The following is a 14,586-nucleotide window of genomic DNA, read 5'->3' as shown; positions in this document are numbered from 1 at the left end:
TAAAAAATAAAAAAAATAAAATAAAATAAAATCTTTAGGGGCGTCTGGATGGCTCAGTCGATTAAGCATCCAACTTTGGCTCACGTCATGATCTCACAGTTTTGTGAGTTCGAGCCCCGCGTCGGGCTCTGTGCTGACAGCTCAGAGCCTGCAGCCTGCTTCGGCTTCTATGTCTCCCCCTCTCTCTACCCCTCCCCTGCTCACGTTTTGTGTCTCTCTGTCTCTCAACAACAAATAAACGTTAAAAAAAATAAAAGAAAAAGAAAAGAAAGAGAGGACTGTCTAAATGTTTTTATTTATTTTTGAGAGAGAGCGTAAGCGGGGGAGGTGCACAGAGAGGGAGGATCCAAAACAGGCTCCGAGCTGACAGCCGTGAGCTCCGTGCGGGGCTCAAGCTCACAAACCTTGAGATCATGACCTGAGCGGAAGTTGTACTCTCGACCAACTGAGCCACCCAGGTGCCCAAGAAAGGACTACCTAAATACAATAAAGACCTTTCCCAAAGCCCAACAGCAAAATCATCTCGGATAGTTTTCTACTAACTCTATTCCCATTAAAATAACGAACAAGTCAACATTACTCCTATTCACACTCATACATGAGTATTGAGCCAATGTAATAACGCAAGAAAGTAAAACTGTAGTACAAACTCGTCTTTTTTCGAGCTGGAAAAGACAAAGGGATCTATTGGAAGAAAACATGGTTTACACTCTCAGAAAACTGGAAACTCCACTCAAAATAAATAAATATTGTTTTAAGAAATTATTTCTTTTTTTATTTTTTTATTTATTTTTTTAATTTTTTTTTTCAACGTTTATTTATTTTTGGGACAGACAGAGACAGAGCATGAACGGGGGAGGGGCAGAGAGAGAGGGAGACACAGAATCGGAAACAGGCTCCAGGCTCCGAGCCATCAGCCCAGAGCCCGACGCGGGGCTCGAACTCACGGACCGCGAGATCGTGACCTGGCTGAAGTCGGACGCTCAACCGACTGCGCCGCCCAGGCGCCCCAGGAAATTATTTCTTTTTTTAATGTTTATTTATTTATTTTGAGAGAGAAGTTAAAAAAAAAAAAAAAAAAAAAAAGATAAATTGGGGCGCCCGGGTGGCTCAGTCGGTTAAGCGTCCGACTTCGGCTCAGGTCATGATCTCGCGGGTCATGGGTTCCAGCCCCGCGTCAGGTTCTGTGCTGACAGCTCAGAGCCTGGAGCCTGCCTCCGATTCTGTGTCTCCCTCTCTCTCTCTCTCTGCCCCTCCCCTCTCATGCTCTGTCTCTCTCTCAAAAATAAACATTAAAAAAAAAAAGATTAATTTTGTTCTTAAGTAATCTCTACGCCCAACGTGGGGTTCAAACTCACAACCTGGAAATCAGGAGCCCAAGGGTCTACTGACTGAGCCAGCCAGGGGCCCCTCTAAGTTTTGTGTGTTTGTTTGTTTTTCTCAATTGGAGCCTTAAACTCTTGATATTCAGTGTTTCTTCTTTTTTTTTTTTTTCAAAAACTTTTTTTAATGTTTATTTATTTATTTTTGAGAGAGAGAGAGATAGAGAACGAGCAGGGGAGCAGCAGAGAGAGAGGGAGACAGAATCCCAAGCAGGCTCCATGCCATCAGCCCAGAGCCCGATGTGGGGCCCGAACCCACAAACCATGAGATCATGACCTGAGCTGAAACCAAGAGTTGGGGGGCGCCTGGGTGGCTCAGTCGGTTAAGTGTCCGACTTCAGCTCAGGTCACGATCTCGCGGTCCGTGAGTTCGAGCCCCACGTCGGGCTCTGGGCTGATGGCTCAGAGCCTGGAGCCTGCTTCCACTTCTGTGTCTCCTTCTCTCTCTGCCCCTCCCCCATTCATGCTCTCTCTGTCTCAAAAATAAATAAAAAACGTGAAACCAAGAGTTGGATGCTTAACCAACTGAGCCACCCAGGTGCCCCTCTTCTTTTTTCGATTTATGCATTTTAAAGCTACAAATTTCCCTCTAGATACTGCTTTAGCTGCATCCCCAAAGTGCTGATATGTGATATGTTTTTTATCATGCAGTTGAAAATATTTCCTAGCTTCTTTTAACCCATGGGTTATTTACAGACTACAACTCCTGCAATGATATGGATGAATCTCACAGAAATAATATTATCACAAGCCAGACTCCAAAACGTACAGATGGTGAAATCTATTCACAGGAAGCATAAACAGGGTCAGAACCATTCCACGCCCTAAGGGCAGGACCGGGGTGACCCTCGGGTGCAGGAGGGAGAAGGCTTCTGGGGGCCAGTAATTTCTTGATCTGGGTGCGGGCTGCCCACGCGGGGTCAGTGTAAAACCTCCCCCGAGCCATCCACTCTTGTGTAGCTTACATTTCGAGATAAAGATTTTTCAAAACAGAGCAAATAATGGGACAAGACGCTTGACCAGTGGTAATTCCTCGGTCCCTCAATCCCCAAACCTCAACCACTGGGATCGGGAGCCTCAGGCTGCTGTCCCGAGTGGAAACAGCCACTCACCTCCCACGCCCGTCTTCTGCTGGGCGACATAGGACTCAAAGCGCAAGCGGAAGCGGTTCTCCCCGCCCAGGCGGCCATGGGTGCCGTCATCCACCAAAAAGAAGGCCGAGTAGTTGTAATCGAGCGGACATTGGACCCCGTCGTCCGGCTCACCGCGCCACGGATACCTCGCAGGGAATGAGCCCTGGGGGTGGGGTGGGGGGGTGGGAGGGGGTGGGGGTGGGGTGGCGGGGGGCGAGGGGCCAGACAAGAGCGTTTCTCCCATCAGGACCAGGAGGACAGACACCAGCCCCTCCTCCCTCAGACCCAGGATTCCCAGCCCCCTCCTCTTCCAAGACTCTGGGTCCCACCTTGGGGTTGGTGAGGAGCTCTCTATTCCGAACCACACCCCAGGGGGCCACGCCCATGGCCACCACCTTGGTGCCCCCAGTGCTGGCTGTCTGGTGGTCTCGAACAGCCACACCAACGTGCCGGCCAATGCCCCTGTGCAGCCCCCCGGTGACAATCCAGGCCCCTACAGGGAGACACAGAGAGTGATGGTGAGGCCCAGAGACACAGGTGTGGAGAGACAGAGAGAGTGAGACAAAAACCCATGCAGAGCCGCGGGGAGACCGCATGCCAGCGATGCGGGGGGGATGGGCAGAGGCCACCCAGCCTCAGTCACCTGTGCTCTGGGCAGCCCGCACCAGCCCGCGTCGCAGCAGGTCCTGCAGCCAGGTCTGGAGGACGCGGCCCCTTGACCCCCCCAACACTGACACCACCAGGTTCGGGGCCCGGAAGCCCCACGTGCGCGTGACCAGATTGTAAACGGTAGCTGGATCCGTGCGGTCAGAGAGCCGGAGGAACTGCGGACACACAGGAGGAGGGGACACGGGGAAAGGGGCAGAGACAGAGGAGGGGACAGAAACCCAGAGAGAAAGGCACAGAAACAGAGAAAGGGACAGAGACCCAGAGAACAGAGATGGGGGGTGGGGGTGGGGGTGGGGGTGGGGGGAGAGGGACAGAGACCCAGAGAGAGGGAGGATGATTTAGAAAAGACAGACAGGGGTGGAGGGAGAGAGATCCAGGGAGAAGCGAAGACAGGGATGGGAAATGGGGAGACACAGCGTTCAGCTGCGGCACCCCCAGACTCTAACTCTGAGAACCCCCGAGGCATGCAGCTTCCGCTCCCGGACCCCAGCCCCGCCCAGACAGGCAAGCCTCACATTGCTGGCCTTGCGGCCGGCGCCCAGGAAATCTAGGTCCCCGTAGGCATCCGTCGGCTTCTCTGTGGTGTGCAAGTCACTGTCCCACACGGTCACCACGGCTGCCCCAAATGCATCCTCCACGGCCACTGACGGGTGGACACTCCGGGGACGCCCGCACTGGCACAAGTTTCCTCTGGGGAGGAGGGGGATGGGGGACCATGAACCCCAGGGGTGTCCCCCGGGACTCTCATTAAAGTTTCCTGCAGAAGAGCCCCACGGCCCATGCTGACCCTGAGGCGAAAAACAGCCAGAGCCACTTGCCCACCAGACAGAAGCCGCAGTGGTTCAAGCACAGGGTCCCACCCTCACAGCTACCTGCAGGGAGAAGGGCCAGAGGCCATCAGTACAAGGAAAATTCAGAGCGATCCAGAGAGCACTTGGGGGGGGGGGGCGGCGGCGGCAGCTGCGTGGCCTTGGGCTTCACCTCTCTGAGCCCACGTTTCCTCCTCAAATCAAAAGACAACGGTAACACAGCCTCCTCCGTGGAATTATGAGGCGTCAGGGAAACAACACAGCGTTTTCTGAAACGAGGGCTGCCTACCAGACTCAGGCGGAGAAACCGCTCCACGGGACACGCCACACAGAGCTTTAAATAACCTCGAATGACACAGCGAGAAAGTCATTTCTTTTCCAGTGCTCCTGATTCCCGTCGAGGAGAGAGGCTTAAGCTGGGCGCTAGAAGATCCTTAACGCCTACCCCTTTGTTACACTTTTTCTTTTTTAAGCTTATTTATTTCTTTAAGTGATCTCTACACCCAGCGTGGAGGTCGAACTCACCACGGGGAGATCAAGAGCCCCACGTTCCACCGACTGACCCAGCCAGGCACCCCATTACTCTTTTTTCCCCCCTTTATATTTATTTTTTTGAACTCACTCTGGTGTTTATTGGCTGGGACCCATTACTTTTTTTTTTTTTTTTTTTTTTTCCTTAACAGAGAAGCCGGCCTCTGGCTCCAAAAATTGGGCTGGCAACAGTATCCAGTTAAAAGGCAAATACTTTTTTTTTTTTGCTTTTCATTGTAATCGTCTCTTCCTGCTTGTTTCTTTCTCTTTGTGGCAAATGGAGGTTTTTCCATTTACGGTAAGCATGGATGAAGCTTTTTGCTTCAAATGCGCAAGTGATTGGCACCTGCCTTTTAAAGAGCAAGCGGCATGGGTTTGGCGAGTGAGGGATTTACTTGAAAATGTATCTAGGGGCGCCTGAGTGGCTCAGTCGGTTGAGCGTCCAACTTCGGCTCAGGTCCCGATCTCGCGGTCCGTGAGTTCAAGCCCCGTGTCCGGCTCTGTGCTGACAGCTCAGAGCCTGGAGCCTGCATCAGATTCTGTGTCTCCCTCTCTCTCTGCCCCTCCTCTGCTCGTGCTCTATCTCTCAAAAATAAATCAACAACAAAAAAAAATTAAAAGAAAATAAAAGAAAATGTATCTAAATGTCTTCGGTCCCTGACTCCAGAAGAGACCCGCATTTACCTAAGTGGAGCCAGCCTCGACTTAAGGACCAATCCACACGTAAAAGAATGGCCACCAATCCACACAGGATGAACAGAATACACTCAGCCCAACTCCTGGCACAGAGAACTACAGTGAAGGACACATCCTTCTTCATTTCTGAGTCTACCTTCAGGGACCCGGCATGCCTCAGTTTACCCTCTTGATCCTTTCACCTATTTCAACCCCACCCCTGGACCCCCTCATTACCGTCCATCTACTTCCCACTAGCCCTGTAGGCAAAACTCCTTCATGGAACGTTCCAGAACCTCAGCCGTCTAATACAGTAGACCATAGCCGCATGTGGCTCTTTACACCTTTTTAAAATAATTTTTTTAAGTTTATTTATTTATATATATTTTTGGAGTGGGGGGAGACAGCACAAGTGGGGCAGGGGCAGAGAGAGAGGGAGACAGAGAATCCCAAGCAAGACCTGTATTATCAGCGCAGGGCCGGACATGGGGCTTGAACTCACGAGCTGTGACGTTATGACCTGAACCGAGATCAGCAGTCCTACACTTAACCGACTGGTGGCTCTTTACATTTAAATAAATTAAAATTAAATACAATAAAAAATTCAGCTCTGGCCACGTTTCAAGTGCTCAGGAACCACATGTGGCCAGTGGCTGCCATATTGGATATGGATTCGGAACACTGCCCCCATTGCAGAAAGTTCTGGTGAGCAGAACTGGCAGACTCCCTCTCTGCACTTCTCACCTCCTACCTTTCTTCCTCTGTGAAGTCGCCAGAGCTGAAACTGTTCCTGATAACATCAGCAATTACCGACATGTCCCCAAATACAATGGCCCCTATTCAGGTCTCAGGTGACTATCATTAAATAGCACTGGTCACTGCTAAAAGGCTCTGAGTCTAAAAAACCCTTTCCTTTCCTTGGCAGGGAACCCCTCCTTCCCTAGCTGCCTTGTCCCGGCATCATTCGTGGCCTTCGCGCTCTCTCTCTCTCTCTCTGCGCCTCCCAGAACCCTGGGCCACATGGCTTCCCAACTTGGGTCTCAAACTCGATGCCCCCAGAGGCCAAGCAAGGAACGCAAGGGAAAGAAGCAGGAGGTGGAAAACCTGTGGATGTGCTAGCAACTGGGGTGGCCTGAGGTGGCATGTTTGTTTTCAGGTGTTCAGAGACAGGTTTCCAAAAATACGCTTCCACGCGGGGCACCTGGGGCGCTCAGGCGGTTAAGCGTGCGACTCTTGATTTTGGCTCAGGTCATGATCTCACAATTCGTGGGTTCGAGCCCCCTGTCAGGCTCCGAGCCTGCTTGGGATTCTCTGTCTCCCTCTCTCTCTGCCCCTCTCCCACTCTTTCTCTCTAAAAAAAAAAAAAAAAATACTCTTCCGTGAAAAAAAAACCAAAAACGAACAAAAAAACCCAAGTCTTAGAATTACCAGCACAGCCCCTCCTCCTCCTGGATTCTCCATCTCAGGGACAATCCGACTGTCTCCCAGGTCCCAGACCAGAGGTCCAGGAGCCATCGTCCCCCTTCTCACTCCCCTCTTACTCCTGAAATCCATCAGTCCCCAAGCTCCTGCCCCTGTCCCAGCCCTGTGTCCCCACAGCTGTGGCCTGGCTCAGGCCTCTTCTGGTCCCACCCAGACCCTAGCCCAGCCTCTTCCGGGCCTTCCAGAACTCCTATTCAACCTGACACAAGTCCCAGCGGGTCTTTCCACACCCAGAGCTGACCCCGCCCCTCCCACAGCACCCCAGCACCCCCAGGCCAAGGTCCCCGCCGGTGAGGCCCAGAGCCGTCCGGCCCCACCCTCCGCCACAGAGCCCTCCTGCACCTTGAACTTCGCTCCATTCTCCAGCCACACCGCCCATGCTGCACATCCCGTACCTGGAACCACCTTCACCCCCCACCCCCCACCCCACCTCTTCTCTCTATACTGCCTTCAACTGTCAAACTCCAACTCACCCTTCAAATGCCACTTCCTTGGCTCCTCCTCCTCCACTAGCCACCAGTGACACCCTGTGTCCCCTCCCCAGCCTTAGCCAGACTCTCCTCGGGGCTCCCGCAGGGCCAGCTGCAGTCTTGCCGAGTTCCTGTCTCCGTGCCTTCTGGTCCTCTTCCCACCAGCCCAGAGGTTCCGAAACTGCCTTGGCCACACTCCCCATCAGCAGAAGGGTTTAGAGCACTCACCCCCCCCCCCCCGTAATGTAGATCTGTTTATTTATACATAATCGCAAGCCACACTGTGCTAATGTGTTCACAGCACACTCAACGTTAGGAATGCTGACATTTCCCACGCCCCAGAGATTGTCTTGAAGACAACCACAAGGCCAGAATCCACTGGCGAGACCGTCACTGAAAGCCGGGAGCTCCTCAAGGGAGGCAAACACCCCACGGGACTCACGCAAGTGGCCCCGGGCACCGAGCCCGCGCACGGGGCCTGCGCACGGTGGTAACTGCTATCTTCCAGGGGGGGATGGCAGGCCTTTTCCAGCGCAAACCATGTGCTGGGCGCTGTTCCAGAAACATCACAAGCGTTTACTTGTTTAAGTCCTCACAATACATGCTCCACTCAGGAGGCGGCCTGTCTGTCTGTCCAGGTGACAGATGAGGCCCAGAGAGGTGAAATGATTTACCCAAAGCCACACAGCACCAATCCCAGGTGATATTTGAACCCTGGCAGGGCCCGTGCTCCCGATAATTGTGCTCCCTTGGGAGCACCGAATGAAGGCTTCTTGGATGGACGGACGGACGAATGAATGAATGAATGAATGAAACAGAAACAGCCAAAGGAGAAAGTGAGGCAAGGAGACACAAAGAGGAGACGCAGGGAAGGAAAGAAACAGAACCAAGCCCTGGGGCTTTAACACTGACTCTGACCAGGCAAGGGAAATTGGAAGCGTCCACAGGGACCCAAACCCTCCCCCGAGGGAGAGCGCCACCGGGAACGCCCTTGGGAGTGTCCGCAATGACATAAGGGGGTGGGGGGGTAGGTGAGTGGGGTCGGTGGGCCGGGACGCTCCGGGGACGCTCCGGGGATGCTCTGAGCTCGGTCCCTGGGGCGAGTTCCTCACCCCGAGTCTGTGGGGTCAACGATGAATGTCGTGCATGTCTTCTTCTTGAAGATCTTGGGGATCCAGCCCTAGGGACAGGAACAAGAGGTGGGAGGGCTCCAGTTCAGTCCCATAGGACCCGGAGTCGTCCACCACCCCGCACCCTACCCGGGGACCCAGCAGTCCGGGACCCCAGCGCTTTCCTCCCCCAGCCTCCCTCGTATTTGTCCCCAAGGACCCGGGAGTCCGGAGCCCCCCCCAGCGACCCCCACGACCCTCTCCTTTGTCTGACCCAAGAATCTGGGTCTCCAGCGCCCTCCTCTCCGGGAACCAGGAGGCTAAGCCTCCAGCTCCCTGTTCATTCAGACCCAGGAGTCCGGCCGCTGTACCTGCTCCTTCTCCGGACCCACCATGCTGCCGCAGCCGCCGCAACCTATCCGGCTCCCTACATTCCGTCCGGGCCAACCCTGACTCCAGACCCGCCCAGGACCAACCGGATCCGCCACTTCCCAGCTCAGCCCGGGGCGTTGCAGGATCTGGGGGGCGGTGCAGGATCTGGGGGGCGGGAAGTCTTGTGGACGTGTAGAGCGAGAGGCGGGGCAAAGGGCCTGACGGGCCGGCCAGAAGGAGACGCACAGGGGGACAGAGGCTCGGAGAGAGGGGGACAGAAATTCAGAGAAGGGGAGAACAAAAACCCAGAGTAGGGGGGAGGGGCCAGAGAACAGAGAGAGAGGGGACCAGAGACCAGAGAGAGGGGACAAGGATCCGGAGAAGGAGGGACAGAGAGTCAGAGCCAGGGGAAGAGGGAACCAGAAAGAGGGGGACAGGGACCCAAGAGGGAATGCCAGAGATAGAGAAGGGGTAAATTAATCCATGGGTGGAGGGCACTGACATTTAGGTGGGAGGAAGAGAATCAGAAAGGGGGTGAACAGAGATGGGGGGGGCGGGTACACTGACTCAGGGAGAGACAGAGAGAGAGACCGAGAGTTGGGTGGAGAGCAGAGGTTCAGAGTGACAGGAAGACAGAATCCTGGGGTGGGGGAGCGGGGACCCTCAGAAACTAAATGACAGGAATGAGAGCGGGTGACCCATAAGGAGGGATGGGGACCCAAAAGCCAGGGCAGTAGTGGCAGGGTGAGGAACAGGAGATAATGACACATAGATAAGCAGGGCCACGTGTCCCCTGCCGGCTCTGACAGGGACAGCTGCGGCCTAGCTGGGTAACCTGAACCCCCACCCCCTTGCTGTATTTATAGCCCTGGCCTGGCCTGGCCTCCTGCCCTTGGCTCTCAGTTCCAGGGACAGGAGGTCACAGGTGCGTGTGTTGGGGCCAATTGTCTCCACCCGTGTCCAGGGCCTCCATGTTGTCATCCATTCTCTCAACAAAGGATCCCATTCTGGCCAGAAGCTCCCCCCAGTCTAACCCCCGGTCTTCCACGGGAGGGGTCTCTCCTCTCAGATGCATCCCTTCTGCCCTCCTCCCCCATGCCTCAGGCTCCCCCAACTTGGCCCACTAAAATTCTATCCATTACCTTTGCAGCTGCCAAACGTGAACTCGTTGGCAGTCCAAAGTCAAGTCCTTGGCCCCCATTCCTGGCCAAGGAGAGACCCCTTCACCCACCCCTTCCCCAGCTGGGAGGAAGAACAGGAGGGGAGGGGCAGGCGGGGACTGACCCAGAATAACTCAGGGCCGAAAGTAAATTTAGCCACAGAGAGGGGAGGAGAGAGACCCTATTGGCTGGAACTAGGGAGGGAGGGCCCGAGAGGGGGGTTAGGGGGCTCCTGAGACTGCCTCGGAGGGGTGTCCAGCAGTGAGGGCCAGAGGAAGGCAGAGACGGAGAGAGACACAGCGAAGGAAAGACACAGACAGAAAGAACGAGAAGGACCCCAAAAGGGACAAGGACACCAGAACTCATCCACAAAGCCACAGCAGCAGCTGGAGCCAGCCCTGGGCAAAGCTCTGCTGCCTGTCTGTCCCCATGGGCCAACGTGGGCCACGGGTGCACACTTCTCTCCTCTGGGCCGCCCTGGCCAGCCTGCTCCTCCCCCCTGCCATGACCCAGCAGCTGAGAGGGGCTGGGCCAGGCCCCAGCAACTGGAACAACAATGCAGGAGTCGTGGGGCCCTCGGAGGACGTGTCAGGTGAGTTTGGCCACCCCATCCACAGCCACGGAGGCCATGGAGATGAGAAGGAGGATGTTTCTACAGAGAGAGAGTATCAATTCCGGAGCCACAGAGGCCACGGAGAAGAGAACGAAGATGTCTCCGGGGAATACAGTCACGGACTCCGAGACCACAGGTACCGAGACCACGAGGTCAGAGAGGAGGATGTCCCTGATGAGGGCGTCTTCACAAAGCATGCTCGGCAAGCCCGTGGGCACAGAGGTCATGAGAATGAAGATGTGGACGATTCAGCTGAGCCTGGGCACCACTTCCCCAGCCACAGAAGCCACAGCCATGAGGACGAGGACGAGGCTGAAGTTGTGTCCAGCAAGCATCACCATCATATCATCGGGCATGTACATGGAGGCCACGGAGAGGAGGAGGATGAAGACGAGGAGGAAGGGGTTGTCTCCACGGAGTACGGACACCAGGCCCACAGGCACAGGGGCCACGGGAAGGAAGAGGATGAGGATGCTTCAGATGAGCATCCCCATCACATCCCCAGCCACCATGGACGCCGAGGCCACGGAGAAGAAGATGACGACGATGTTGATGATGATGGTGATGTCGTCTCCACTGAGTACGGACACCACACCCACAGGCATCACAACCATGGGAAGGAAGAGGATGAAGATATCTCAGAAGAACATCCCCATCATGTCTCCAGCCACGGACACCGAGGCCATGGAGAAGAAGATGACGACGATGTTGATGATGATGATGATGTCGTCTCCACTGAGTATGGACACCACACCTACAGGCACCAAAGCCACGGGAAGGAAGAGGATGAAGACGTCTCAGAAGAACATCCCCATCATGTCCCCAGCCATGGACACCGAGGCCATGGAGAAGAAAATGACGATGATGATGATGATGATGATGTCGTCTCCGCTGAGTACGGACACCACACCCACAGGCATCACAACCATGGGAAGGAAGAGGATGAAGATGTCTCAGAAGAACATCCCCATCATGTCTCCAGCCACGGACACCGAGGCCACGGAGAAGAAGATGACGACGATGTTGATGAAGATGATGATGATGTCATCTCCACTGAGTACGAACACCACACCCACAGGCATCACAGCCACGGGAAGGAAGAGGATGAAGGCGTCTCAGAAGAACATCCCCATCATGTCCCCAGCCACGGACACCGAGGCCACGGAGAAGAAGATGACGACGATGTTGATGATGATGATGACGATGTCATCTCCACTGAGTACGAACACCACACCCACAGGCATCACAGCCACGGGAAAGAAGAGGATGAAGACGTCTCAGATGAACACCATCATCATATCCCCAGCCACAGACACCGAGGCCACAGAGAAGAAGATGAGGAAGAGGATATGTCCACTGAGTATGGACACCAGGCCCACAGGCACCGAGGCCATGGAGACAAAGAGGATGAGGAAGAGGATGTGTCCACTGAACACTGGCACCAGAGTCCCAGACATACTCACAGCCTTGGAGAAGAGGAGGAGGAGGAGGAGGAGGAGGAGGAGATCACAGTCAAGTTCAGCCACCACATTGCAAGCTCCCAACCCCAAGGCCACAAGAGCACTGAGGAAGAGGATTTTCCAGATGAATATAAATCAGCGGTCCCAGACCATCACCACCATGAGGTCCACAAGGAGGAAGATGCGGACGTCTCTGACAAGCTTGGCCACCAGGCTCCCAGCCACAGGCAACAAGGCCACCAAGATGAAGGAACTGGCCATAGAGGATCCATCAAAGATGAGATTAGCCCCCAGCCCCCAGAACACATGGGGATCAAGGATAGAAGCCATTTGAGGGAGAGAGATTCTAAGGAGGAAGAGGAGAAGGAAGAGGGCCACAGCTCCCATGAAGAAGATGATGAAAGTTCAGAACAGGGAGAGGAGCACACCCGCCATGGCAGCCTGGACCAGAAGGATGAAGAAGATGAGGAGGAAGGTCACGGCCTCAGCCTGAGTCAGGAGGAGGAGGAGGAGGAGAGGAGGGAAGGGAAGGCTGAGGTTCAGGCCCCTCTGAGCCAAGACCACCAAGAGGAGGAGGAGGAGGGACTGGAGGAAGATGAGCTCCCCTTCACCATCATCCCTAACCCACTGGCCAAGACGGAGGTGGCTGGAGGTGGCTCCAGTGAGGAGGAAAGTGGTGAGGACACTGGTAAGTGATCTGGCCAGGTGGGGGCAGGGAGAAACAGAGTCAGCTGGCTTCACCGCTGTTCTCCTGTCCCCACAGGCCTGCAGGGTGACCAGGAGTACGGGAACTACCAGCCGGGGTCTCTGTGTGGCTACTGCTCTTTCTGCAATGTGAGTCCCCAGCCCAGGTCCAATCCAGGCTGTCCCTGGAATTCGTCCCTGGGCTCTAAGGTGGTGCCTTGGGACTGCTCTGAGCAAAGGAGGGGCAGGGGCAGGGGCAGTGCCAGACCAAGACACTTCTGGGGCCATGTAGGGGACAGACTGGAGGCCAGGAGCTGGGGAGGAGGCTGGGGCATTGGTCTAGGAAAAAGAGAGTGAGGTCTGAGCTGTACCTGCAGATATGGGGACAGAGGGGAGGGTCCGTAGGGTGGAAGGGGCAGGTGGAATGGGGCTGGGGACTGGCAGGCTGTAAGGAGAATAGGGAATAGGGACGAAGAAAACACCCGCACGTCTAGCCCACAGTGACAGAGGGATGTGGTGTCGCCCTGTAACAGGGGAAGCAAGGGGGGAGGAAAGTGGGTTGGAGGAAGATGCTGAGCGGGGGAGGGGGGGAGGGGGGGAGGGGGGTGGGGGGCAGAGGTAATGAACCGTCAGGAGTTGGGGACCTGTCCAAGGGGCAGGGTGGAGGACTGGCGGGTGGCTCCCAAACGGGGTTAGGGTTTCCTTCTAAACCAGAATCCTCCCGTCCCCAGAGATGTACTGAATGTGAGAATTGTCACTGTGACGAGGAGAACATGGGAGAGCACTGCGACCAGTGCCAGGTGACACTTTCCCCGGACCCAGGTTCCACCAAGTCCCAGGATGCCCGGGAACCCCCTGGCCACCCACAGTCCCAAATCCTAGCCTCTGTCCTCAAACCGACCCAACCCCCTATCCCTGATGCCGCCTCAAACTCCACACTCCATTCCGCCTCTGACCTTAACCTCTGCCTCAGGCCCCTGTACGGCACCCGCCCCCAACCTGGCTCCGCCCCTGATCTCGTCTTAAACTTCTCTCTCCCCATCCCCGCCCCCAGCACTGCCAGTTCTGCTACCTCTGCCCGCTGGTTTGCGAAACGGTCTGCACTCCAGGTGAGCGCGGGCGAAGCCCAGCGCGGCAAACTCCGTGGAGGCGGAGCCAAACCCCGCAGGCGGGCCCGGGAGGTTTGGGGCGGGGCCAGGCGCGGAGGCGTGGCCAAGGCTGGAAGTCTACAGGTGGAGCGGGGCGCGCGCGGAGGGGCGGGACCTGGGCCGAGGGAGGGTTTGGGACTGATGCTGAGGCCCAGTAGGGAAGGGGTAGAGGCTTCAAGGGTGGGCCTAGAAACGAATGGGCGGGGCCAAAGCAGGTAGCATTGGAAGGACCCGGGCTCCTGGAGAATGGGAACGCCCAGAGCAAGGAGGAAGGAGCAGGACCTTGAAAGGAGTTCCAATAGAAGGAATTCAATTGAGGGAAGGAATTAGGAAAAAGGGGGCGGAGCTAGTCGTGATTCCGGATTCGGTGAATAAGTGGCCCCCTAATTTCACCCGTGGGGTACCCCTCAAGCCTCTTCTCTTTTCTCCCGCAGGAAGCTACGTCGACTATTTCTCCTCCTCCCTGTACCAGTAAGTGTGTGGAGGGGGGGGTGCAATTTAAGGGCCCTGTTTAGAAAGGCACTGACCCCTGAGTTATGGACTACCCTGGGACTCCATTTCCCTGTCGGTAAAATGGGCAGATTAGCGATCTCTAGCTAAGTGCCCGGGGTGAGCTTTGAACACTTCGGCTGTCTAACCCCTGCACCCCCCTCGCCAGAGCCCTGGCGGACATGCTGGAAACTCCGGAACCCTGACCCGGCGGCGCGGCTGCGGCGCAGACGCACCTCCCTGGCCCTCCAACCCCTGCCCACGAGCCATATTTATTGAACTGAATATGAATAAACATGTTCCCCGAAACCTCATTGTCAGGCGTGGGGTCTGGATTCTCAGGGCACCAGGGAGCGCGCGAGGGGGCACTGGGGACTGAGGAGTCTGAGGCCACTCCCTG

General features: G+C 55.6%; 2 protein-coding genes across 2 annotated transcripts in view; one reads left to right on the top strand and one right to left on the bottom strand.

Annotated features, from left to right (window-relative positions):
- TRPM4 (transient receptor potential cation channel subfamily M member 4) overlaps positions 1-8,782 on the bottom strand; it is a 38,317-nt gene extending 29,535 nt beyond the window's left edge. Inside the window, exons 1-6 of the mRNA XM_030298993.1 lie at positions 8,632-8,782; positions 8,264-8,331; positions 3,700-3,874; positions 3,159-3,339; positions 2,845-3,008; positions 2,495-2,678 (exon numbers count right to left, since the gene is read on the bottom strand). Of these exons, the coding sequence (XP_030154853.1) occupies positions 2,495-2,678; positions 2,845-3,008; positions 3,159-3,339; positions 3,700-3,874; positions 8,264-8,331; positions 8,632-8,655 (796 nt within the window). The 5' untranslated portion in view covers positions 8,656-8,782. The remainder of the gene's footprint in view (positions 1-2,494; positions 2,679-2,844; positions 3,009-3,158; positions 3,340-3,699; positions 3,875-8,263; positions 8,332-8,631) is intronic.
- Positions 8,783-10,022: 1,240 nt separating this feature from the next.
- On the top strand, positions 10,023-14,500 carry HRC (histidine rich calcium binding protein). Its single transcript, XM_030299240.1, has 6 exons — positions 10,023-12,553; positions 12,629-12,699; positions 13,281-13,349; positions 13,604-13,658; positions 14,132-14,168; positions 14,356-14,500. Exons 1-6 carry the CDS (start codon positions 10,222-10,224, stop codon positions 14,390-14,392), a joined length of 2,601 nt encoding a protein of 866 aa, XP_030155100.1. The 5' UTR covers positions 10,023-10,221; the 3' UTR covers positions 14,393-14,500.
- Positions 14,501-14,586: the final 86 nt, after the last annotated feature.

The sequence above is a fragment of the Lynx canadensis genome, chromosome E2 (assembly GCF_007474595.2).
Source record: "Lynx canadensis isolate LIC74 chromosome E2, mLynCan4.pri.v2, whole genome shotgun sequence".
Classification (NCBI taxonomy): Eukaryota; Metazoa; Chordata; class Mammalia; order Carnivora; family Felidae; genus Lynx; species Lynx canadensis.
Note: the sequence above shows the minus strand (reverse complement) of the source record. Positions and strands in the feature narration are given on the sequence as shown.

Excerpts from the sequence above, each read along its gene's own strand:
- HRC (XM_030299240.1), top strand. The coding sequence starts at position 10,222 with ATGGGCCAACGTGGGCCACGGGTGCACACTTCTCTCCTCTGGGCCGCC. Across the intron at positions 13,350-13,603 it reads AGCACTGCGACCAGTGCCAG|CACTGCCAGTTCTGCTACCT; the intron begins GTGACACTTTCC and ends CCCCGCCCCCAG. Across the intron at positions 13,659-14,131 it reads CGAAACGGTCTGCACTCCAG|GAAGCTACGTCGACTATTTC; the intron begins GTGAGCGCGGGC and ends TTTCTCCCGCAG.